The sequence below is a fragment of the Aphelocoma coerulescens genome, chromosome 7 (genome assembly GCF_041296385.1).
Source record: "Aphelocoma coerulescens isolate FSJ_1873_10779 chromosome 7, UR_Acoe_1.0, whole genome shotgun sequence".
NCBI classification, from domain to species: domain Eukaryota; kingdom Metazoa; phylum Chordata; class Aves; order Passeriformes; family Corvidae; genus Aphelocoma; species Aphelocoma coerulescens.
This window is the reverse complement of record NC_091021.1, coordinates 23,758,433-23,782,543: the sequence shown is the minus strand read 5'-3', so window position 1 is coordinate 23,782,543 and position 24,111 is coordinate 23,758,433. Positions and strand designations below refer to the sequence as shown.

At 58.3% G+C, this 24,111-nt stretch overlaps 3 protein-coding genes across 6 annotated transcripts; 1 reads left to right on the top strand and 2 right to left on the bottom strand.

Moving 5' to 3' along the window:
* The first annotated feature begins 438 nt into the window (after positions 1-438).
* On the top strand, positions 439-6,298 carry ZFAND2B (zinc finger AN1-type containing 2B). 3 transcript variants are annotated; one of them, XM_069020887.1, is made up of 9 exons: positions 439-544; positions 1,285-1,379; positions 1,808-1,939; positions 2,576-2,727; positions 3,181-3,288; positions 3,451-3,520; positions 4,052-4,128; positions 4,758-4,836; positions 5,092-6,298. In XM_069020887.1, exons 1-9 carry the CDS (start codon positions 490-492, stop codon positions 5,128-5,130), a joined length of 807 nt encoding a protein of 268 aa, XP_068876988.1. In that variant the 5' UTR covers positions 439-489; the 3' UTR covers positions 5,131-6,298. The 3 variants fall into 3 exon arrangements, with proteins under 3 accessions (XP_068876988.1, XP_068876987.1, XP_068876989.1); XM_069020886.1 differs by having other exon boundaries at positions 4,755-4,836; XM_069020888.1 differs by lacking the exons at positions 4,758-4,836; positions 5,092-6,298 and adding an exon at positions 4,561-4,745.
* Positions 6,299-6,379: 81 nt separating this feature from the next.
* ABCB6 (ATP binding cassette subfamily B member 6 (LAN blood group)) lies at positions 6,380-13,610 on the bottom strand. Of its 2 annotated transcripts, none has more exons than XM_069020885.1 (20): positions 13,531-13,610; positions 12,134-12,665; positions 11,477-11,614; positions 11,007-11,196; positions 10,707-10,799; positions 10,258-10,450; positions 10,050-10,171; positions 9,858-9,967; positions 9,704-9,769; positions 9,443-9,568; positions 9,278-9,354; positions 9,110-9,173; positions 8,928-9,013; positions 8,765-8,822; positions 8,481-8,585; positions 7,884-8,058; positions 7,479-7,591; positions 7,272-7,366; positions 7,024-7,092; positions 6,380-6,934 (listed from the first exon to the last, which is right to left on the bottom strand). In XM_069020885.1, exons 2-20 carry the CDS (start codon positions 12,647-12,649, stop codon positions 6,808-6,810), a joined length of 2,523 nt encoding a protein of 840 aa, XP_068876986.1. In that variant the 5' UTR covers positions 12,650-12,665; positions 13,531-13,610; the 3' UTR covers positions 6,380-6,807. The 2 variants fall into 2 exon arrangements, with proteins under 2 accessions (XP_068876986.1, XP_068876985.1); XM_069020884.1 differs by lacking the exon at positions 13,531-13,610 and adding an exon at positions 13,274-13,339.
* Positions 13,611-13,867: 257 nt separating this feature from the next.
* ATG9A (autophagy related 9A) lies at positions 13,868-24,105 on the bottom strand. The gene is made up of 14 exons (XM_069020883.1): positions 23,948-24,105; positions 23,674-23,716; positions 22,292-22,357; positions 21,848-22,009; positions 21,608-21,749; positions 19,913-20,661; positions 19,433-19,586; positions 19,032-19,211; positions 17,958-18,203; positions 17,447-17,667; positions 16,908-17,025; positions 16,517-16,739; positions 16,232-16,374; positions 13,868-16,127 (listed from the first exon to the last, which is right to left on the bottom strand). The coding sequence occupies exons 1-14, from the start codon at positions 24,048-24,050 to the stop codon at positions 16,122-16,124; spliced, it is 2,556 nt and encodes an 851-aa protein (XP_068876984.1). The 5' UTR covers positions 24,051-24,105; the 3' UTR covers positions 13,868-16,121.
* Positions 24,106-24,111: the final 6 nt, after the last annotated feature.

The following is a 24,111-nucleotide window of genomic DNA, read 5'->3' as shown; positions in this document are numbered from 1 at the left end:
GTTTCTTGCTGCCGTGGCATCTCCTGCCTTCCGCACCACTGACCCTTCTAGCACCCCATCTGTGCTCTGCTGGGCATCGTAGCATGGCACCTGGAGACTCCGAGGTGGCTGGAATAGAGCCAGGAGCTCTGTTACACGGCAGGATCCGTGGTTTGTGCCCCTTGGGGCGGGGGAGGAAAGATGGAGAGAAAAGTTCAAGCTGGGGGCAGAGACACTTCTTGCTGGCCTGGCACGGCAGGATGGCTCTGGCGCTGGCCCTCGTGGACTTCGCCTTTGCCCTGAGCCTTCCCTCAGCGCCGGGGCAGGTCTCTGGAGCTGGTCTTCCCACGGATCCCCGGGGTGCTGCCGGAGGAAGGGGACGCGGAGGGGTGGGGGGCCGCCCGGAGCCGCGGGGCGGGGCTGTGCCGGGGCGGGGCTGTGCCTGCTCCCGCCCCGTGACGCCCCGCCGGAAGCGGGCGCGGCGGGGCCGCCGGTGGCGGCAGTGCCGCCATGGAGTTCCCGGACCTGGGCGCGCACTGCTCCTGGCCCGCCTGCCAGCGCCTGGGTGAGCGTCGGGGGCACTCGGGGGGCGGGCACGGCTCGTGCGCCGGAGAGACGGCCGCGGGCTTGGGCCTGGGCGGCACGGCCCGGGCAGCTCGGCCTGCGGGGAGGCGGCGGGGCGGCGCCGGGCGCCCGCTCGGTAACGGGGCTTAAAGGCAGGGCCGTGTCGCCCGTGCTGCCCTTGGCGGAGGGGTCCCTGTCCTTCCCGCTGCCCGTGGGTGCCCCGCTAGGGCGGGGCTGGCTGTCGGTGCCGGTAGACCGGGGGTTCCGCCGGTGGCTCTACCCGGGTGGGCAGCGGCTCTTGCCCGGGGATAGCGGGGCAGGGCCCGGGCAGACATCCCCGCTGCTGGCCCTCGGTACTGTAGGATGGGAAGGCCGTACGCGGCGGGGCCGCTTGGGCCCGTCCATACCCCGGTTATCCCGGTGGCGAACCCCGTGGCGGCTGTGGCAGCATCACTTCCCACCGGTTTGAGGCCGGCAGCCCACCGGGAACTCGGTGTGATTCAGGATGCTACTCCTGATCTCGGGGACGGCGCGTTTTGAGGAGGAGCCTTTGGTATTTCTGGAGATGTGGCTGTGGACCTGTAGCCCTTTTGTTTCCGTGCTGGGGGATGAGAGGTGCGGCCCTGGCTTTGCCGCGGGTCACTCACTGTTGTGCCTTCGGGAAGTCGGGGAGGCCCCCGGGCTGCGGCTGGGCTGTGCTGATTTCTATGCTCTCTGCCCATGCCATATCCCTGCTCCTAGACTTCCTCCCCCTGAAGTGCGATGCCTGCGAGCAGATCTTCTGCACCGACCACATCGCTTATGCCCAGCACGATTGCACTTCTGCCTACAAGAAGGTAAGTCCAGAGGGCAGATCTCATCCACCCTCCTGCACAGAGCTACTGAGCTTTTCTAGCCACTGGTCATAATAATCTGTGGTGACATTGGTCACTTGAGCAGTCCCCCTTGGGATGTGTACTGAGTCTGGGGATGTCCCTGAAAGCAAGGATCTGCATCTCAGTGCCACAAACATCCAGCCCTCCCTTTCCCACTGGGTGAAATGGTTTGGGCTTCTCCCAGCCATACCATTTTCCCTTCCCAGAGTGTATGTCCATGCCTCTGCACCTGCTGTGCAAGCTGGTTGGAGGGTCACGAGCAAGATCTCAAACAGCAGCTGAAGCTGTGGAAGCCATGGTAGGCAGGTCCTGAAAGGGAGAGAGATGACTGCACAGCACTCGAGCTTGCCCAGCTACCTGCTCCCAGCTCCCTTTTGTTGTCTCTGCAGGATGTGCAAGTCCCAGTATGTCCCCTCTGCAACACCCCAGTCCCTGTGAGGCGGGGGGAGATGCCTGATGTTGTGGTGGGTGAGCACATTGACCGTGACTGCAAGTCTGACCCTGCACAACGCAAGCGCAAGGTACGTACTGTGTGGCTCTGCCAGGTCTCTGATGGAGCCTGGGAATGGGATGAAAACAGCATAAATCCAACCCTGCCTGGTGCTGTCTCTGTTGACACAGGGTAATGTCAGGGAGGGTTGGTGAGCTGGAGGTGTACGCATCCGCAGGGCTTTGTGGAGGCAGTCTGGGACCAAGGTTGTAATGGAGTGGGGCTGGCAGCCACCTGGGATATAAGGATGGGAAACTGCATGCTGCTATTAGGAAAATGCAATCGGGCAGTTAGCTACCCCATCTTGCCAGGAGATGAAATTGCTGCAGGGAGCTGGCCCTGCAGGAATCCAGCCTGGCCGCAGCTGGAATGCTCTGGGCTGTCCCCACTGCACTGGCATGGAAGGCAGGAGTACCTGGGCAAGGCACTCTTTCTTCTGCTGTGCATTCTGTGATTGTGGAGACCCTTGTCTATGGAGACTGAAGCACCAGTGAATTATTAATGAACTATCTAAAGAAAGCCAGTATTCAGAGACAAACTTCAGAGCCTTGCAGGAAATACACTTGTGGGGAAGGCTGGTCAGTGGGGAGAGCCTGGCATGGAGAGAAGGGACAGCCCCAACCCTGCAGCACATGCTCCTTTTCACCACTGCTGTGTCATCTTTCAGATCTTCACCAACAAGTGTTTGAAGCCTGGCTGCAAGCAGAAGGAGATGATGAAGGTGATCTGTGACCAGTGCCACAAGAACTACTGCCTCAAGCACCGGCACCCCCTGGACCATGACTGCAGTGGGGCAGGGCGTCCCCTTTCCAAAGCAGGGTGAGGGCCTGGGAACAGACAGTCTGGCAGGGGTGGGGCTGTGTTTGCCAGATGGGTGACAGGGAAGAAGCCCATCTCCTGGCCCATTGTCTGGGACTGCTGCATTCTCCCACACCCTGCCCTGTGTGCCGGGGTGTCCTCCAGCAGCGCCAAGCACAGCGGTATGCGCTGTCTCTCCTGCAGCAAAAGTTATCAGTACTGCCTGTTGACTGCTTTGCTCTTGCTTCTTTCCCCAACCCCTTATTCTGTAGCCAATGGTTTCTGCCTATCCTGGTACAGGGTTTCAGGGAGAGAAACAGCACTTGAAACTCTTGGGAATAATAGCCACAACATGGGAGGAAGAGGAGCCAGGGAGGTGTCTTGCTTATCCAGCTTCATCTCCCATGGTGTTCAATGCCTAGGAATTGCTCATGATGGTAAAACAGTTTCTCATAGGTGTCCTGTCTGTCCTAGGCATGCTGCAGTTACCAGAGCCCAGGCATCCTCCTCCAAAATAGTCACTGCATCAAGCAGCAGAGCTGCCCGGCCAGCAGACAGCTCCTCTTCTCCAGCCTCTGCCAGGTAAGGTGATGGCCTGAATTGTAATTCTGAGGTGGGCATGACTAGGCTCAGCTTGGCTCCCTGTGGAACACCAGAGTGACAGTTCACTGCTTCTTGTGCCTCAGCAGGACTGGTAGTTGTACCAGGGCTCCCTGCCTTGACAATAACCTAGCTTCTTTGCAGGGGAAGCAGAGCAGCTGCGTCGCAGACTCGCAGCACCTCCCCTCCAGCTGTCATGCTGCAGAACGGGCTGGTGAGTGGCTTGGCCTGGGCATTTGGGGTGGTTTCTGTGCCCTCTAGGAAGTGACTGCAACAAGTGCTTTCTAGTCCACACTCTGTAGGTGACTGTGCTCCTAGCTGGGCTTTCCCTGGCAGATAGTGATCCTGGATGCTCTGTGGGAAATCAGAGCTTGCTCTGGTGCCTGCAGATGACAGCTCTCAGCTGCGCTTGGTGCTTGGCTTTCCCCAAAGGGACAAAGTGCACCAGCCATTTTCCTTGGGTGTTGTCTTTCTGTAGTACAAGCAAAAGCTGGAGGAGGAGACTGGAAGTTGCTTTCCACTGATATTCTTGGCATACTCCTGCATTAGTAGGCAGGGATGTGTGGGAGAGAGCACTGCAGTTCTGTCCAGGGCCCCAGTTTTTCACCTTGGCTGTGTCTGGCCTCCTGGAGAGAGGAGATTTTCCCACTCTTGGCCAGGAAAGACTGTACCTGCCACATGTGCTTTCAGGGCTGCCCCCTGCCCCCCACCCTGGCCAAGCTGGTGACAAGGTGTTTTGTTTCAGAGTGAGGAAGAGGCACTGCAGCGAGCTCTGGAGATGTCCCTGGCAGAGTCAGCACGCAGCTCAGCACAGCCACCCAGGTACAGCCCCAAAACACGTGGTGTGTGATGTGATGTGGTGTGGTGTGAACCCACCCTGTGTGTGAAAGGTGAAAGGTGCCTGGGGAAGCATCATGTGGCTCTGAGATAACATTCCTCTCAGCACGTGTTTCCATATGATGCCTCTCTGGCTGACAGGGGAAAAAAGGAAGAGTCCAGAGCCATCAGGGAACTGTGTTCAGCAAGCAGGCCCTCAGCCCTAGGGGTGCTGGTAGGGGACAGTGACTGACACACAGAGTAGGGCAAACCATTCTCTGACCACTAACCCAGCTAATGGGTTTGGCCAGAGCGTGACAGGTGGAGTAGAGGTGTTCATGGAGGACAGCTAGGAGCTCATGTCCCCAGGCACAGTGCCCAGTGCTGCTAAAAGCACCCTCTTACAGACTGGACTTAACATGGCTCTCCTTGGCCCAGATTCCTGGCTGCCAGCCCCAGCTGGATCCTCTGCTCCCTCCCCAGCCCCATGCCTGTTCAGAATGATCGTCAGTTGCTCCTTGCCCTTAGATGTGCTAGGGGGTTGCAGTGAGATGCTAAAACCCAGAAGGGCTCTGAGCACTCGGCCGGTGAGCCTGAGGGAGGCTGGGGCACACAATGCACCACTGTCCCAGCAGCACACAGGAGGAGGAGGATCTGGCACTGGCTCAGGCACTGTCAGCAAGCGAAGCTGAGTACCAACAGTCACAGCGGCAGGTGAGTGAGGCTGGCTATGGGCTCTGTGCTGTCGTGGGGTTGATCCTGGCCCAGCTGTGTGAGGGAGGGGGCCTCCCTGGGTTCTGCTTCCTCTGGGCTCTGTCTGTGCTGGGTTTCCTCACCAGGAGGGCAGCCCAGCCTGGGGCAGTGGCTGAGCACACAGCTCTGGGAACTTGGGCACTGGATGTGCCCTCATGTAGGAGAGAGGAAGAAGCCTGTTTTCCCTTGTTCACTGTGTGCATCTTTCTGTTCCAGGCACACGGCTCAAAGCCATCAAACTGCAGCATGTCGTAGGCAGGTGAGGCAGGGTGTGCCAGCGGACATAGGATCCCACTTGTGACCCGAGGAGTGGCTCTGGCCTCCCACACGGATGCCATGGGGTTCTGGCCTGGACACTGGTAACAAGAGCCCCTTGCCAAGGACAGCTCATCTCCCTGGGAGCTGTAAGCCACCAAATATACACTGACACTTCAGCCCTAGTACCTATATAAACTTAGTGCAGCAAATTCCTGATGCTCCTGGGGAGGTGAAGACTGTACAGGACAAGGCTGGGCACACACTGACCAAAGCAAGCAGCAGCCCAGGGTCTGCACTTACCCACAGTTACCACAGCCATGTCCCAATACTGCTGGGACTGTGGGGCGAGGGCAGAGCCGTGTGGGGACATCTCTGCTTGCTCAGACATTCAGCTGGGATGTAGCTGCCTTCTGCAGTAGTGGGGGGCTGGATTCCATGCTCTGGGGAGAGCCATGCCAGCTCCTGAGCAAAGAGCAGATGTGGCTGGGATGGTCTCTTGCCCTGGGCATGGCACGGCTGAATGTGCAGCCTCCCAGCAGCGCGAAGGCAGCCCCTCCCCCACTCCCCACACCCTTGGTGCCTCCCTGCTGTTTGCATGCACAAGAGCGCGTTGGGCCTTACCCTGTTCGGCTGGGGCACAAGGCCTCTCTGAGACTGAATGGAGCTGCATTGCATTTCTGGTTTAATATGATAAGTAACCTTGGCGGTGACTTGAATGCCAGCGTCGCTCACACGGGATGGTTGCAGCTGCCTTCCTGCTGCTGGCTGCTCTCTGCTGCCCTGAACTTCAACAGGGCCTTGTTTGAATGCTGCTGGGGTAGGAATGCTTCCCTCCTTCCAGCTGTGTTGCCAGGGATCCCCTCCTGGATAGTAGTAGCACAGAACCCCTCCTTATAAACAAAGCCCTGAGCCTGCTTGGGTGGGGGGGATTTGTCCTGCTGGCCTCTTGCAGGGGGTCTGCAGCCATGCAAAGCTGTGCTGTTTTCCCACCTGCTGCTGGAACTGTTCCTGACTGCTGGGCTGTGCCTGGTTCTGCACAGGACTGGGCTGTCCTGCTCTGAGCAGCTGAGGGAGGGGGGTTCAGGTTGGGTCCAGGGAATGCTGAGACTTGTCAAAGTGCTGCTTGGGAGAAAATAAAAGCTGGATCATAGCACAAGGTACAGAGGTACCTGAGGGAGCAGTCACTTGGTGTCCAGCCCAGAGTGGCACATCTCTGTGGATGGAGGTTGAAGTGGGGGGCACATAGGGGTGAGGGGACACCAGCTGCCCTGCTTTTCCATTGCTGTTGGGGTGCAGCCCCCTGCCAAGCTCAGCCCTTTGTGTGGGGATGGGGCAGGTGCTGACAGCCTGCTTAGCCCCTTGCCAACCTAAGTTCAAGGAGCTCAACCTCGTGGCAGAGCTGCCGGTTGACCCAAGGGCACAGGCACTAACCCTGCCTGCCCCCACCAGAAGGCATGTACCCTGCCCAGAGCACACAGGCATGGACCTGGGAAGGACCTGGTTTAAGAAATTACACAACAGCAAAACAAACATGTACAAATGTAGTGGAGTGTCCAACGAAGCCCCTGCAGCTCTAGGGCAGGCAGGGCCCCAGTGTGCAGTCAGTAAAAGACTCCCAGGCAGTGTGGGGGCCTGGACCCAAGTCAGTGTCACAGCACAGCCTCCTGGTCATGCTCATGACCCTTTCTTGCTGCCCTGGGGCTTCTCAGTATGGTGCTCCTTGCTCTCACCCTCATCCGTTTGCTGCTGCTGCAGCCACATGCCAGCATACACACCTCCCTTCTGCAGCAGCTCCTCGTGCCTGTAAGGAGAGTGGAGGGATGCTGAGTCCTGAGCTGGCCCCAGAGCCAGGGAGGGGATCCCCTCCCCCAGTCCTCTCCCTGTGCTCACCTCCCTCGCTCCACGATGTGCCCATCCTTAAGCACCAGGATCTGGTCTGCGCCCACCACAGTGGAGAGCCTGCAGAGAAAAGCGGGTGTTATCCTGACTTGGTGGGGAGAGGGTTCCTGAGGGTTTGCACGGTGCCAGGAGCTGCAATCCCAGGGGCTCTCACCTCCTGAGCAGGGGGCAGGTCTGTGTGCCCCTCTGTGCGGGTTTGGCCTGCACCTCCCAGATCAGCCCTTTCCCCTTTTCCCTACCTATGTGCAACAACGATGGTGGTGCGGTGGGCGCAGACCTTGGCCAGAGAAGCCTGAATGTTCCTCTCAGTCTCTGTGTCAAGTGCAGATGTGGCCTGCAAGGGGGGAGACACAGCATGGGGAAGGGATAGAGGCAGTGTGGGCAGCTGCTGGACATAGGGCTGCTGCAGAGCTGGGTAAGGCTGGGCTGGGGCTGCTGCTGTTAACCTCATCCAGCAGGATGATGTGGGGACCCTTCAGGATGGTTCGTGCAATGGCAACGCGCTGCTTCTCACCCCCGCTCAGCTTCAGCCCCCGCTCTCCCACCTGGGTGTTGTATCCTGCAGGCACAAAAGCAGAAATGTGCTGTGCTGGTGCCCTCTGGAGATGGGGACCTGCTGCCCTGGGAGGTCCTGCTGTGGCCACACAGCCATGTGGTGGAGCCTCAGCCCATCCCTGTCCAGAGGCTATCTAGAGCCCTGGAAAGAAGGCAAGGAAAGGCAAAGCAAGGCACAGAGTTGTGCAGGTGTCCCCGTGGGAGATGTCACCCGAGGATACCCGTGAGGGCAGCTAGAAGGTCTTAGAGGACCCTGGGATGGCAGGGGAACATAGAGGGAACTGCAGGGGCCTCACCATCAGGAAAAGAAAGGATGCGGTCATGGATGTCAGCAGCCTGGGCTGCCTCCTGCACCTCCTGGTCAGTGGCCAGGATCCGTCCATAGCGGATATTGTTGGCGATGGTGTCATTGAAGAGCACCGTGTCCTGAGGCACCACCCCAATATGAGCACGCAGCGAAGCCTGCTTCACCTGGGAGGCAGGGGGGAGAGGGCTCAGGCAGATGCACACCCAATGCAAAGATCCTTCCAAAACCCAATCCTACCCTCAACCATGAGCCCCACTCCTTGCAAGGTATGTGCTGTAGGGTCACCCTGCACCGCAGGCTCAGCTGCATCTCCACCCAGCAGCGGGGGGCCCTGACAGTGCCCCAGTCCTTCCCAGGGAGCCCTGGTCAGTACCCAGCATTTCAGCCTGGGGTCCTGCAGTCACACCATTCAGCCCGTTTCTGGCACAGCCATCAGCCTGCACAGGGGCTGTGGGGGCTGTGTGGGCTGTGTGGGCTGTGTGCTCACCCCGGCCCTGGGGAGGTGCCAGTGCCTGCACCGAGCAGTGCTGCTAGGCCCAGATGAGCTGGTGTGTCCCCCCCAGTCCTTGGAGGCCCTCCCCCTCACCTGGGAGATGTCCTGCCCATCAATGCGGATGCAGCCACCCCGCACATCGTAGAAGCGGAAGAGCAGACGGATGATGGTGCTCTTTCCAGAGCCTGAAGGTCCCACCTGCACACAAAGGTAAAGGGACTTGGAGATGGGAAGTTCCCAGCTCCTGGACACCAGGGGCTGGACAGGAAAGGGCTGGCCCTGCTGGGGGTCTGTCCTTCCCACCTTCTTATTTTCCAGCCTCTCTACCCCCATCCTTCCCTCCCACAGTGAACCCACACTCAAGGTCCCGGTCTCACCAGAGCCAGGGTCTGCCCAGGCATCACAGAGAAAGAGACGTCCTGCAGGATTTCCTTCCTGGGAGAGGGAGATGGAGAGGGGCTCAGGGCCACTCCATGGCCCCACAGTCCTGTGCCAGGTCCCATAGCAGATGTGTCCCACCCTGTGCCCAGTGCTCCATACCCATCCATGTAGCTGAAGTGCACGTTCTCAAACTCGATCTGCCCAGCCTCCAAGTGCAGGTCGCTGGCGTTCACCACATCCTTCACCTGCCGAAGGAGAGGTGCAGCCTCAGAGCCAGCCTATCCCCAGGGCAGGACCACGGGCCGAGCCAGGGAGCAAGGTCCAGGAAAGGTGGCACCCACCTCCTGGTCCTCGTGGAAGAGCTCAAACATGTTTTCCATGTCCACAAAGGAGTTCTGGATCATCCTGAAGAGGGCAAAGACCAGAGGGAAGGGTTTGGGGGAGCACATACTGACCCAGTCACCCACAGACAGGGGGACACCAGGTACCTCCACAGCTCCCAGCATTACCTGTAATAAGTCCCGAACCAGTTGAGTGGTGTGTAGAGCTGGATTATGTAGGTGCCAAAGAGGACAAAATCTCCCACCTGGAAGGGACAGGGTATAGAAGTCCATAACCACCAGCCCCAGGGCCCCACCTCAGCAGGGGTCTGCACAGGCTGGCACCAGCCTTACCTGCAGCTTGTTTTCGGTGACAAAGTAGGCACAGAGCAGGGACCCTGCCAGCAGCCCCAGGCCAATGACCAGGTTCTGGGTCTGGTTGAGGAGGCCCAGTGAGGCACTGACCTTCCACTCAGAGACCTGGAAGAAACAAAGTCCTGTGGGATGTTGCCGCCTCCAGACCAGACCCATGGTGATCTCCATCATCCCCACAGGTGCCTGTGAGGTTTGACTTCTTCCCCCTTGGTGCCCCCAAAGGTGCTGAGCACCCCATACCTGGTACTTGACAATGGCATCGTTAAAGCGATTCACCTCATAGCTCTCTGCATTGTAGTACTTCACCTACAGGACACAGAGCTGGTATCAGTGCCCAAATAGTCCCCTGCAGCACCAAGCAGTGCTCAGTGACCACCCCCAATGCCTACAGTACCGTCTCGAAATTGAGGAGCGAGTCCACGGCCCGGGACTTGGCCTCATTGTCCCGTGTGTTCATGTCCCGACGGTACTTGGTTCTCCACTCAGTGATGAAGATGGTCAGAGCTGTGGACAGGAGGAAGCTGCATTGGAAGGCTCCTGCCACCCCACAGCCTGGCAGCCCTGCACCCCGATCCCCCCCACTCACTCAGGTACAGGCTCATACACACGAAGATGATGAGGCCAAACCAGGCGCTGAAGACCGAGGTGAAGTAAACTATGCCAATGACGATATCCGCGATGGTGGGGACAATGCTGAAGACAATGTAGCTGGGGGGTGGGAAGGGGGATGAGGCATCAGCCCAGCTCAGTGGGGCTGCCCAGCCATCCCCCACCCACCACGGGCACATTCTGACCTGAGCAGGCTGTTGATGCTGCTGGTGCCCCGGTCCACGCTACGCAGGACCTCACCAGTGCGACGCCCCAGGTGCCAACGCAGGGACAGCCCGTGCAGGTGGGCAAAGAGCTGCACCTGCACCTGCCGGTTGGTGAACTGCTGCACCCACACCCACAGGAAGGTGCGCAGGTTGCTCACAAAGCCAGTGGAACCTGCAGGGCAACACGGAAATATCAACTGAGATCAGCCCCACTGGGGCATGCAGCAGACTTCAGAAAGCCCAGCTGGGAAAGGGGGATTTGGGATGAAGCCCACTCACTCTCCCTAACCTGGGACCAGCCCTGGTTGCTGATTCCAAGAGAGAGCAACAGTGATGGGGCATATGGGCTTCCCTGGCCACCTGAGCACTGGTATGATGTGCTCAATATCATCTCTTGTCAGTGCCCCATCCTTCCCAGTGGTCCTTACCAGCACCTCCACCTTGCAGGAACTTCAGCCCCACATAGCTGCAGACAGTCCAGGCCAGGGTGTGCCAGGGAGCGCCCACTGTCAGCTCATTCACTGTGGGAAGTGTGCCAAGGGTCAGGATGGAGGGACAGGGAGCATCCCAGGGTGCCTGTGGGAACAAGCCCCAGCAGCCAGCGCTGGACCCTGACCCCCTGGACTCTGCTCCTGCCGAACTCCCGCAGCCCTCCAGGTCACTTGCACACCCCCCAGCACTTGGTGAGGCTGTGGCGAGCCTCACACACCAAGCTCCAGGTGCCTCACCGATGTTCTTGTAGTAGATGGGGACGAAGACATTGATGGCCCGCTCCAGCCCCATGAGTGCCATGCAGAACAGCACCAGCCCCTGCAGCAGGTGGTTGCCCCTCGGCCACATGTATGGCACCAGCAGCCGCAGCTTCCTCCGGAAATCCTTCCAAGTGGAGGTGGTCCTGCTGGCATCAGTCAGGAGTGGCTGGGGGAGAGCAGACCAAGGAGTCATTGCCCTGGCACCCCAACCCAGCTGGCAATGGCCCTGGACAATATCCCAAGAAAACCAGCCTCACTCCAGAGTGCCTACTCCATCCTCCAAACAGGACTGCATCCTACTGACAGCAAGCAGGGAGCTTAGGCAGCCCTAAACCTTGTTCCTCCCACATCTCCTGAAGATGCTGATCCCAGGGCAGCTGTATTTCCATTTTATCTGCAGCTCCCTCCTGGCTATATCCTAAAACTGCTTCAGTCCCAGGACTCACCTGACTGTTTTCCACATCCCGCTCCTCCTCATTCACCAGAAGCATGTAGGGCTTGTGAGGCAGCCCTGGGGCCTTCATGCCCAGGACAAAGAGCATGAACGTGCAGATGTAACGCAGCAGCCAGAAGCCAAACTGCACCTGAATGGAGAGAGAGAGTTCAGTGTCTCAGCTGGACCTCTGCACAACCCTGGGCATGGGATGGGTATGATCTCAGAGAGACAATGAGCAGGGCATGGGGATGGGGTGCAGTGTGCCAGGGGACACCCCATGCAGCTCAGTGGGAGTTCCTGGTTGAGCACAGCACTTCAGGCAGCACCCAGACCCCCTCCCTCCTTCCTACCCACCTCATCTGGCTCCATGCCCTCTGGCTCAAGGTGCACCTACCCTAAGGGGTGCAGGGGGCAAATGGCTGTGGGAAGCAGGCAAACACCCCTACTTCTGCACCTGGGTCTGGGCCTGGTAGAAGCAGGAGCTGAGCTGGGTGGGGGCATGGAGAGGTGTGTGCTAGCTGGGCTTGGGACTGAAACATCTGGCAGATGTGTGGGTGCAACCCAGGACTGTATACACCCTGAGTATGTCAGGTCATGACATGCATACTCCATCCCCACAGCCCTCCCCCAAAAGCGCTGTTTCCCTGCCCACAGCCCCCCAGCCCACCTTCTGGTTGGTGTCCTCCAGTGCCCACCACCACAGAGGGCTCCTCCAGCACACCAGGGTCAGGTTTTCAGCAGCAAAGGCCAGTGCCCAAAAGAGGAGGAGGACAGTGCCATGGCCCCGTGTCCGGTCATGGGCCAGCACCCGGGTATGCTCCAGCTGCAGGAGGCCAATGGCACAGCCCCAGCTGAGGGTCCAGAGGCAGGCATGCAGCAACATATACCCATAGAGCTGTCTCAGCCCCACTCCTTGCCACAGCAGCCCACCGAAGGGCTGCAGGGCCAGGAACAGGGACAGCAGGACCTGGACGCGGTAGAGGCGGGAGCGGGGAATGTACTTGGGCTCCATGGCACGGCTGAAGCGGGCGTAGCAGGCATACTGCAGGGCTCCCAGCAACAGGCATACGCTCAGCAGCACGGACGGCACCAGCGTGAAGAAGAAGCAGGGCTGGAAGCCCTGCTGGACCCAGGCCTGGGTGATGGAGTTGTTGCCCTCACAGTAGCCTCCCAGCACGGCCATCCTGGCAGGTCACCAGCTGCAGAGAGAAGAGAGCACGAGGCAAGGTTTCAGGACTCACACTGGGACAGCACGGCCAAGCAGCAAGGGCCCTCATGGGGCAGGGGCAAGTACCGCTGGACATGGACACACAGGAGATGCTGCATGCAGCACACACACAGCGCTGCATGCAGGCAGGGCCAGTTTTGCATGGGGATGGCCATGAGCACCACACCTGCTGTGTGCCCTGGACGGGAGCACAACACTAGACTGGGCCCCCAGAGCCACCCAGCCCCTGGGGATGCCCTCGGACATGACAGCGGGAGCCGCAGGGATAGAAAGGCACAGTGAAGCTGGGACCAGTCTTAGGTGGGAGGGAGCAACGGGGGTGATGCAGCGGCAGTGCGGGGGGAGGGGGGGGTGGGCGGGGATGCAGAGGATGCTCGGGGAACCGCGGGGCCGTGCAGGAGAGAGGCAAGGGCAAAGACAGGGACACGTCGGGAAACACTCGCGGAGGGCGAGGCAGAGGCCGCACCAAGTCAATAGTCCGGGCGGTGCCGGCGTCGCTCAGGCCCGGAACAGGCGACCGCGGCCCCGTCGCCGCCGTGTCGCCCCGGCCGCCGTGCCGGCCCCGCCGCGTCCGCTCACCTGCCCCGGGCCGCCGGCCTTGGCCCGGTCCGGGCCCCGCGCCGCCGCCCGCCGCTGCCAGCCGGGCCCCAGCGCCGCTCCGCCCCGCCCCGCTCCCCGCCCCGCGCCGGCACCGCCGGCTCCTGCCTGCCCGCCTCGCTCCCGGCACTGCGACCCCGGCGTGTGTCCCTTCCCCGGGCCCCGGTGCCCAGCCCTGGGCGGCACGGACCTCCCCCGCAGCGCCGGGGATGGGGAGGGGTCGGTGCTGTGGGACGCACCCTTAGGCCGGTGGCCGCGGAGGGTCTCCGCCTCCGCGGTGAGACGCCCCGCTCTCGTTTATCGCCGCCGTCAGCCCGGCCCTGCGGTGCCGCGATAGCCCCTTGAGCCCCTGTGGGGCCTCCCGCCAGAGGTCAGGCAGGACGGGGTACTGCCCTCACGGCAGTGAGGATAAATATAGCCCCTGCCTCCTCCCGTGGCTGGGACTACGCTCCTTGGAGCTCCCAGTGCCGCCGGAGCAGCCGGCAAGCTCCTCACAGCCTTCTGCTGCCATCGCAGGCCGGGCCAAGGTGGGCTGCACGGTACCACAGAGCGAAGGGAGACTCGAACACAGGCAGGGATGATACACCCCATCTTTATTAGACGGCTATACAGCTGTACAGCAAGGGCACGGGGGTACAATACCCAGGACCCCCGTGCCTGCGCATCTCAGGAGGAGATGAGGAAGAGTGGCTCGCCATGCACATGGGACACTGACGACACAAGCAAAACATGCGGCAAAGACTTGGGCCTGCTGTGCCTGGCCTCTCCCTCCTGCCAGCCCAGGGAAAGATCCAGAGTTTCCCCCTGCCCCAGGGCACTGCCTCCAGCCGTTCAGCTGTACAGACCAGCAGCGACTCCATTAGGAAGCCCAGACACAGTGTCCCCTAGGCCCAGAGAGAAGAGGCAGCAGCCTGGGTGCCAAGAGAAGCCACTGGAAAATCTGTGTTCCTGGGAGATGTGCTTTCAGCTTCCTTTTATCAAGCCATGACAGCCCCAAGCTGAAGCTGCTGTGGAGCAGATGCAGCCACTTCGTGGAAGGACCCCAGCAGCACCCAGGTCCACAGAGCCCTGACCCCAGCACTCAGGAGCTGATCCCTACCCTGAGCTCTGCTTTAGCACAGTTTCATCTCATACAGACCCCAGAGCAGTGGTAGCTCCAGCCCTGCCCAGCCCTCCCCATGGCAACAGGGAGCCTGCAACCCCCCCCAAAGAGCTTGCTCCTGTGCAAGCCCCCTTAGCCCTGCTCATGCCCAGGCTACCCGGGTGTAGAAGTGCTGGCAGCAGGTGGCGTGGAGCCATCCCAGGCTCAAAGGGCAGAGGGCAATAACCCTGGCAGGAGAAGAGAGATGGCAGAGGCGAGAGAGAGAGAAGAGGGACAGCAGAGGAGGATGTGCAGTGGCCGCAGAGGGCATGGCAAAAGCAAGATGCCCCTGCCAGAGGCAAGGAGAATGGAAAGCAAGTCGTGGGCAGGAGTTAGCTGGGATGCAAGCCCCCGGAAGCTGCAAAGAGAAGAGAGGGAGAACAGAAGGATGGTGGGATGTTCTTGTCTGAGGTCACACTGCACAGCTGGGATCCTGATTCCCCACCACCATCCCAAGGCTGGGCTGAGGTGTGCCTCTCCCTTCTGGGTTCAGGATGCCCCTCCTTGCTCTGCCAGGCATGACACAGCTGCATGGTGTACGGTCTCCACAGCAGCTGAAACCATATCGCAAGCAAAAGGAAGGTTTCAGGAGGAAAGGAGGAGCTGGGAACCTCTGGGTGAAGATTTGAGATGAACCAAAGCCTTTGCCTGGGAAGAGGAAAGGCCCAGTTCCACAGGAACAGCTGCATCAGGAGGACAGACCCAATACAACAGCACCTGAGCATGGGGAAGAAGGCCTTTTCTGGGCCTGGGGAAAAGGAACCAACACACCCTTCAGGGTGGGCTCTGAGGGGGCTGTGAGCACTCCTGGAAGATGCCGGGCTGCTCCACACTGGGGTCTCTTTGGCACTGCAGGAGGGCCCACTAGTAGCCCACATCCCATGGGTGCCACACATAGGGAGGATGCTGCTGCCCCGGCACAGAGGTGTCACCCCAATGACCTTTCCTTGCATGCAGGGAATGGGCCAGCTGTCATGAGTCAGGGAAGAGCTGCAGCATCCCTGGATCGAGCCAGAGCTGTTCCCACCAGCTCTGTATCCCACCTGTACTCATACCAGCAGCAGCCACCAGGGCCCATCCCTCTGCAGGGTGCTAGGGCAGAGTGTTGGGTGACTGCCCCCCTGTTGTCCTGCTTGGGCTGAAGGGCGCAACACTGGTCTTCTCTGGGAGGACTCACGTGGTCCTAGGCACCTCCTCAGGGCTGCAGGCAGGGCAGTGTGGCACTACAGGCTGAGCTAGACCACCCTCAGCAACTCCTGCCCTCATTTTGGTGGCAGGTCCCAGCTTCGGGTGCACATCTCGATGGAGCCGATGCCATCTCACATCCCTTTGAAGAGCAGCTGCTGCTGCCACCTCCAAGTCAGCCCACTAGCAGCTCCTCACTGCTAGTCATGTCAGCTTCTACAGGCTCTGCAGAGATCCTCCGACATGGACAACACAGATGTGAACATGGACACAGGTTATGTACTCACACACGCATTCACCCCACAAGTCAGAGTGGCATTGACTTGACACATGGCTGGACACAAGGTGCCACAGCAAAGCCGCCGGCCTGGCAGTTTTGTCTCTTAGGCAATTGATGGCAACAAAATGTCCACTCAGGACCGGAGAAGAAACAAGCTGATGCCACATCTTGCTGCCCAGGTGGCTCCCAATCTGCAAGCCCCATGAGATCCCCAGTCTACCAGGCTATACCTGCAAGACAGAGAGAATGTGGCACCTACTGAGACCACCTGCCAGCACCCCAACCTGGCATCAGAGCACACCTTGCCACTCTCGGCCATAGCCATCACCCTTACCTTGTGGATCTGTGGCGGAAGCTCGTCCTCTGAGCTCTCCTCTGGCACGGGCTCTGGGTGCCTCGCTGACTGCCCGTCCTCAGCCCAGCCTCCCAGAGGGAGGCGGGAGAAGTGTGATGGGGCTCTGTGCACTGTGCCTGGGTCTGCAAGAGAGGCAAGATGTTAGATTAGCTACTTGGGGGACTGCCAGTGTCACGCAGCAGGCAGGCTGCTCATGCCAGTCCATAAAGGGCATCGGTTACAGAGCTCTGACTTGAACTCAGACCTCTGCCCTGGCTCCTGTACCTGTGATGCCACCGTATCGCCGCTGGAAACCAGTCTGCAGTGTGGCCGTCTCCTCGGCAGGCTGCCGAGGTGAGGAGAAGGGGTAGCTGGCAGAACGGGGAATGGGGACGGGGCCACCCCGCTGAGCGTCCAGCTCTTCATGGGCGCTCTCCCCACTCTCATCACTCTCTCTTCGATGCCAAGTATGCCGCTCGGGCTCCAGCTGGGCATGCTGCTTGTGCAACTGCAGGCCAAAACATGAGTGACTCAGCTGTGTGGGAGACACCAGATGCCCAAACACACCCTCTCTGCAGCACTGCATACACACTGGTTTTCTCATCACAACAGACAGGGCAGTCCCTGCCTGCCTTGCTCCGTGCCCCTCTGGCCAGCCCAGCTCTGGGTTGCTCACCTCGTGCATGTAGAGTGCATGAAGACTCATTTCAGTGGAGGCGTACTCCGACAGGATCATGCTCTGTAGTTGACCCTCCCAGGCGCTGCTCCCCGAACTCACAGTCCTTGCATCAGCACTGCCATGGAACACACCAGTAGTGTTTGCTGCCCAGGGGCCCCCACACTGCCCAGCCCCTCTCCACTCTAATGTCAGGCTCACTGAGATCAGCTCCTGAACTGGGTAAGAAGAGGCTCTCTGCAGCATCTCCCCAACTACACAAGGTGACCAGCCCTGCTATGGCACTGCCTCTTCCCTACATGGGGGTCTCTCACCACTGTGGTACCTACAGGAGAACAACAGAACCCTTACCCTATCCTTTGGGGCCAGCCTTAGCACCTGGCACCTAGAACCTAATCCTGGGTCTTACTCTGCTTGTGAATGTCCCTTGCTGTCCAAGATAAATGCCACCATGCATCTAGGACAACAGGATGCTATTTGCACAAAGGGTAAAGGAATGTGCAAGGTGTCTGGCTGCCCTTCTCCAGCCAGCAGCTTACCCAGAGGCTGTCATGGCACTGGTGCCACGAGGCTGGGCTCCCTCTCCATCCCTTCCCGATGCCTGGAAGCCACTGGAAGCCTGCTGGGCAGACTGGAGTGGGGAGAAGGAACGCAGAGCTGAGGCCACTTCCGAGAGATGGCGGGAAGCCTGTCCATCCCGGCTCATGTGGAAGCCCAGCGCTGAGGAGCCCGCTATCACATTGGCAATCAGACTGTGAGGCTGCAGAGTTGAAAGGGAAAGAGTCACTGTCTTGTGCAGAGCTGGAGGACTGATCCCACCAGAAACACAGAGCTGGGCTATCTTGGCCCCTCTCCCAACTCACAGGGCTCTAGGACAAGCTGTTACCTTCTCTAGAAACCCAGAAGTGTCCCAGATAGTGCTGATCTATCACATTTGCATCCCCAGATACATCCCAGACAAAGGCAAAATTGCCCGGAGGGCCTGACAATGAATTTGCCAGCATCTAGCAAGCACCCCAAGAACAACCCACATGCCCTGAGCCTGGGCACCTCTGACTCCGACTGCAGGGACTGGATGGAGCTGAAGAGGGCATTTTCAGGGAGCACAGCCTGCTGAGCCAGTGCCACGCTGCTGTCCCGGTGCACCCGCTCCTTCAGGAAGCCGATGAAGGCTGTGCTCTCACGGGGTGGCTGCCACTTGGGGTTGGTGATAGCAAAGTGCATGAGGGATAGCTCCGTCTTGCCATCCTCGGCCTGCTGGTAAATGGAGGCCTCCGTCTTTCCTGCTGACATCCACTGTGGACAACAGACAGGTAATGAGAGACAGGATCTGCTTGACAACCCTGCCAGCCCTGGGAATCTTGCAAGCAGTCTGGGCAAAGCATGCAACACCCAGCCCAATCAAACCCATGGCTCCCTATGTAGCAAGTGCTACACTGAAAGTCCCCATGCTCATTCAGCCCTCTCAGCCTGGGGAAGAAGCAACAAGCACAGTGTGTTCCACCTCCATCCCAGAGCATGAATTGCTGCAAGGGAACTGGGGAGCTGGGAACAGTCACAAAATACAGAGCTGAATGCCTTATCTTGCACTCTCCAGCTCACAGCAGAACATTCCTTCTTAAAAGCTTCCTGCCACAATGAGTTCACCTCCTTCCTCGTTCACGACTGTGTCACTAGGAAGTCTTTCCCTAGACAAGTAACCCAAATTCCCAGGTACACAAAAAAAATTAACCCCTTTTCCCTCCATCGTAGATTTTGCATAATGGAAAATGATTCCCATTTCCTCTAGGCTGCTTCTCTCCTGAGCATAAGCAGGTCAGTTTCTTAGTGGTCACACTTTCTAAATGTCCAAATATCCCCATTCCACTCTCCTGAGGACACAGAACCCTTGGCTGTGAAAACATGCGATGACATCCAAGAAATGACACAGCCTGATTCCCGAAGCATCTGGTCAATAATCACAGCTGGGCCACAAGAGCCTTCTGGAGCTGGTGACCTGTGTTGCCAAATCCAGACACCCTACCAAGAGGTGGGTGGCTGGGCTGTGAGCTGCCAGGAGTGGTAAGTTAGGGCCTCTCATGGGTCTAAAGGACCAGACATGCCAGTGGGCAACCCAGGACCTACCGCTGGGTGGCCGTGCTGGCGCACATCCATCTGGGCAAAGGAGCAGGTGTCACCCACGCCCACCACCTCCACGGTGAAGTTACGGAAGAAGTCAACAATGTCCAAGGACTTGGGCCGCAGGCAGATGATGAGGATCAAGGGGGTAATGATGGGACTTAGAAGCTCTTCCAGGATGAAGACCTGAGCACAGAAAAAATGGGTTCAGCACAAGCTTGAGGGTCAAAAAACCCACAATCCCAAAGGCAGCCCCTAGATGTGGCCCTCCATCTTCTGGGGCAGGGTATCTCTGAGGATGCTGCCTTGTTCCTCTACAAGCCCAGGAGCTGTTGAGCTCTCCAGCAGCTTCTCCCTCCTGCAGGGATGGGGGCGAGTCCCCAGCTCCCCAGTTAAGCCAAGCTCACCGCTTTGTACTGGAAGAGCTGGGCAAACTCATCCCTGGTCTCGTAGCGGTGGGCATTGCCCTGCCAGTGGTCAGGCATGTAGTGGATGTGTGCCAGGATGACTCGCAGCAGCTGCTCTGGGCAAAAGACCAGGTGCTGGTCAGGGATGAAGGACCTGCAGGACAGGACAGGGAAACACCACAGCATTACACCTCAGTTCCTGGGAGATGTCACCATGGGAGGGCAGGCTGACTGGCCCATATCACAGCTCCACCTGTAACCTTCCGACCAGCCCAGGCCCTCATATCATACAACCACTGCAGCCAGGATCACTTCTACCCCCTTTCTCCAGCCCAGTCCAACCTCTCCCCAGCCATGTCCCTCACTCACGCAGATTCACATCCATTTGCAAGCCAAGAGCATGTTTACATGGATTGCTGCCAGCCCCACTGCTCCCTACAGCGCTGCCAGGAGCACAGGGGCAGCACAGACCCACCTCACCTGCACACCGTGATGCCCACCCCGAGCAGGGTGACCGTGGTCAGGACGTGCTCAACCGCAAGCACATCCTCATCATAGATGGTGAGAGCGATGAGCACAGCCAGGATGGAGCCAGCAAAGAAGGCCACGTTCTTGGCCACGATGGTGAGAAGCGGGGAGATAAAGCAGTTCATGTACTTGGAAGCTGGCTTGTACCCCTTGCTGAGGCGTGAGTGCAGTTCGTGATCCAGCTCGTTGAAGTGACGGAGGTAACAGCGGCCATAGAGAGACCAGCAGCGGGCACCCAGGCTGCCTGGCTCCCGCTTCAGGATCTCTGTGTAGCTGAAGAAAGCATAAAGGATCTGCCAGATGAGGATGAGGGGACAGAGGAGGAAGTTAGCAATGCCAATCCAGAGGATGCGAGTACTGAGCTTCTCAGCCAGCTCCAGGCGGTTCCCGGCCCGCTTGTATTCGGCCTTCAAGCTCCACTCGTTCTCAAAGAGGGAGCCGGGACCCCAGAAGAAGATGAGCTCAAAGTTGTACTTGAGCCCACGCGTGTAGAAGACGGTGTCTCCTAGCAGGGGCAGGCGGAAGCGGATGGGTAGCAGTGACTTGTTCACCATGGCCACCATGTAGTTCTTGAAACGAAGGATGCGGTGATAGATGTCCAGCTCTGTCAGCTCCTTCTTGTGGATGCAGATCTGGTGCTCCTTCTGGATCTGCACAATGCGAGCCTGCACCTCCTGCCAGGTGTAGTAGGGCAGGGTGGACTGGAAGGGGACAAGCAGCAAGATTAGGGGCAAGAAGCATCTAGGGACAGAAGCCAGGCTGAGCCCACCAAAGTAGCAGGTCCCAGCACGCACCTGGGGTGCTGACAAAGTCCGTGCAACACCAGGACATGAGGCACCTTCTGGCACCGCTTCAGCCTGCAGCAGGCAAACCCCACACCTTGCCCTGGTGCCCTTTATCCCCTAGATTAGCACAGATGACTGTTTCCCAGCCACTCATGCACCAGCTTCCCTGGAGGCACAAACACAGGTCCAGGCTTGCATGGGTCCTCCCAGAGCTGCCATTTGGAGTCAGTAGGGAGAAACAAACAGGGAAGGGACTTAAACAGTGTCCCAGAGGGAGCCCATGGAAAAACTGGCGACAAACCAAGCCTCTTGGCTCACCCCATCTTTCTCAAGACACTTTCTCCCTTCAAAGGATGCGCACATCATGTGAAAAGGATGCCTTTTCAAGCTATCCATTAGAGCAAGGACTCTGGACTAGGATGTATGTGCCAGCCTCAAACCCCATCTGTGACACACTGATCTCCTGTGTGACCTTCACAACTAAGTAGCTCCAAGCCTCCCAAGTAAACAAGGAAGCTGAGGTTGTCCACATCCCAGAGAGGTATGAGGATATCCTTGCTTATGCCTTCTCTGTGGAAGGCATCACAGAAAAGGCCACCGCTGAAGAATACACATACTGGGTGGCATATGGCAGAAGCACGCACCAGCAGGCAGAGAGGCTGACTGGGCAGAGAGGGGTTAACACAGAATAATCTGGCTGCTGGAGAAGAGGCTGAAAGGAGGCCATGAGGTTATGGAGCAGAGGGAAGAGCGCTCAGTTCGACTGAGAAGTGGAGAGGCGTAAAGGCAAATTGCAGCCACCCAGCAAATGCCTCCCATGACCCTCAGCAGCCCCGCATCAGCCCCTGGCTCAGAGACTTACCATGGGGATTTTCAGGGCATTGATGTAAAAAGAGTGAATCTCCCAGTAGCAGCAAATGTTGTAGATAAACTTGACGAGTCGGTGGATCCAGAAAACTCCAGCTATCACCAGGATGCAGATGAGGAAGCTGTTTGCCTGGATTCTGCAAGCAAGAAGAGGCAAGTAGTGGGATACAGGCCCAGACAGGAGCCCTGAGTACTTAAGAAAACAAGAGCAGTGGCTAACATGCCCTGCCCCTACCTTGCACTGCAGACATTTGGAGGCAGGAAAGCATCTGGCAGAGTCACCTTAACAGGCTCGCTGGGATGCTGGCTGTGATTTAATGCTTTGTTGGCAAAGAGGATGTCATAATCAACACAGCTGATAAGAAAGGTGGTGAATGCCACCACAAAGATGAACTGCCTGTGAAAAAAGAGAGTGTTGTGAGGGAATCACCCTTCTGCTCCATCCCAAAACATGAAGCAGCCAGGGTCATATGTCATGGAGATGCAATCCCACAGCCATGGCAGCAGGAAATGGTTTCTCAAAGTGAAGTGCAGGTCTGGGGCATGGAAAATCCTAACGAAGGGGAGATGACAACTATGAAAGGAACCCTTCCACCCACACAGCGCAAGAGCTTGGCAAGTGCCCTTGGCTGTTCCCCAGCAGCTGTCACAGCCACAACAGAGGGGAACCTGCACTTACATGAGCTCAAAGATCTCTCCAATGAGCATGCACGTGAAGCCATTCTTCTGATGCAGGTTATAGACGTGAAAGCTACAGTCAAGGAGAACAGCATGGAGTCTCCGCTCTGATGAAGGATGGAGAGGCTTCTGTCCCACTGGTATTCCACAGCTCCTCAGCCAAGTCTCCCTTCACCACCAAGAGAAAATCTCTTCCACCCCTACTCATCAGCAAGTTGGTTCCCCACTGCAGGAAAAAACACTCTGCCCAGGTAAAGCACAGCTGGGGTAGAAGGACTTGGCTTCATTCATGCTCTTTTCTTCCTCCACTCAACACCCATAGTGGGGTCTGTCCAGCACAGAGCAGAAATTCAGCCTGCACTCAGGCTGCACAAGGGTGGATAGGGCAGGGCATGGTAGGGCAGAACAAGACAGAGACAGACAAAAATGCATTTAGTGGCACCTAGCTCCTGCTCCTGACCCTAGCAATGTAGTCAGCATAACTAACACCATTTTATAAAGCAAGCAGCCCTTCTCTGTCACCGAGTGCGTCATCTGTTAGTGGGTCACCCTCTCCCCACTTATCTGGTGCTGAAGGTCCTGTGAACCAAGTAGAAGAATCAAATGGGTTCTTCCTTCTGCTTCCTATTGGCCTCAAGATTCCTTGGCACCAGGATTACTCTCTTCCGTGCTGTCCTTGAAGGTCCCAGGCACACGGCCAACCCAACAGAGGTGATGACCCCGTCACAGAACAGGGAAGTAATAACAGCACACCCAGAGCACTATCCACAAAATCAGGGAGTTACAAATCCTAAGTGGGAACTTGTATCATAGCCGCTGCCAGACAGTGAGACCCAGGACCCCGCAGTGCCAGGGACACCCCCATTGTCATCTGCTTGACTCGCATTCTTTTATGTGATTTTTGAGTCTATGTTATGATCGTTATGATGATTCAGCAAACAATATATTAAGATATTACCAGATCTGTAGAGAGTCTAGATTATTAGAAACCACAAACTAAGAGATACTATGAAATTCTGTTCTATGCTACTTATAAAATTTTACTACACTGATTCTGCCTACAGAAATCCTGTGATACTCTGATTGTAAATGCCATGCTAGCAATAAAATCCTGTTAAGAATATAAAGCATTAACTGTAACTACAACTGTACCATCGCCACTCTCCCAAGAATTCCTAGAAGCACCTGTAGGACCCTGTGTCAAGTGACAGCATCCCAAGGTGTGGGGGTTCTGTTAACGCCTCTGGAGCTGTGTAGTGTCCTACAGGAAGGGGCTGACACTGCACAAGCTACAAGTGACACCAAGCTCCATGTTTTCCCAGGACTTAAAGCCGGGAGGAGGGGGATACAACCCGCCTGACCCTCGCCCTGCAAAAGGATATGCGAGAGAAGAAAAGGTCGAGGTTCTCGATGTGATGCCACGGAGCTGAAGGAAGAAGCAACACGGGGTGAGGGGCCCTCAGCATACCCACCCTTGGTGTTGTGACCGGCACAACCTACCCCTTCCCCGCTGCCCCTGGCGTCCGAAGCCCCAAACCAGCCCCGCAGCCGCCACCCCGGCTCCCCTCGGTGTCCAGCCGCTCCCCTGCGTCCCCGGTCTCTCCCACACCCCGCCGCCGGCCAGGCCCCAACCCCCGGTGCTGGTGCCGTCGCTCACACTTGGCGCCCTCGGGGACGTGGACGAGCAGGTCGCCACCACCGGGGGGAGACTCGGTGGAGGAGCTCTCCAGGCGCTGGTACTGCGTCTCGAAATGGGCCATGGCGGGGCCCCGCGCCGCCGCCGCCACCGGCCCGGCCCGGCCCGGCCCGGCGCGGCGCGGC

What these genes read in the sequence shown, in the direction of transcription:
- ZFAND2B (XM_069020886.1), top strand. Translation starts at nt 490, where the DNA reads ATGGAGTTCCCGGACCTGGGCGCGCACTGCTCCTGGCCCGCCTGCCAG. An exon ending in GCACTTCTGCCTACAAGAAG is followed by an intron (nt 1,380 to 1,807) that starts GTAAGTCCAGAG and finishes TTGTCTCTGCAG; the next exon opens with GATGTGCAAGTCCCAGTATG. An exon ending in ACCAACAGTCACAGCGGCAG is followed by an intron (nt 4,837 to 5,091) that starts GTGAGTGAGGCT and finishes TTTCTGTTCCAG; the next exon opens with GCACACGGCTCAAAGCCATC.
- ATG9A (XM_069020883.1), bottom strand. Translation starts at nt 24,050, where the DNA reads ATGGCCCATTTCGAGACGCAGTACCAGCGCCTGGAGAGCTCCTCCACC. An exon ending in GGAGAGATCTTTGAGCTCAT is followed by an intron (nt 22,010 to 22,291) that starts GTAAGTGCAGGT and finishes CTTTTTTCACAG; the next exon opens with GCAGTTCATCTTTGTGGTGG. An exon ending in GCGATACGGTGGCATCACAG is followed by an intron (nt 16,375 to 16,516) that starts GTACAGGAGCCA and finishes CCTCTCTTGCAG; the next exon opens with ACCCAGGCACAGTGCACAGA.
- ABCB6 (XM_069020885.1), bottom strand. Translation starts at nt 12,649, where the DNA reads ATGGCCGTGCTGGGAGGCTACTGTGAGGGCAACAACTCCATCACCCAG. An exon ending in ATGCCATTGTCAAGTACCAG is followed by an intron (nt 9,569 to 9,703) that starts GTATGGGGTGCT and finishes TGTTTCTTCCAG; the next exon opens with GTCTCTGAGTGGAAGGTCAG. An exon ending in CATCCTTTCTTTTCCTGATG is followed by an intron (nt 7,592 to 7,883) that starts GTGAGGCCCCTG and finishes TTGTGCCTGCAG; the next exon opens with GATACAACACCCAGGTGGGA.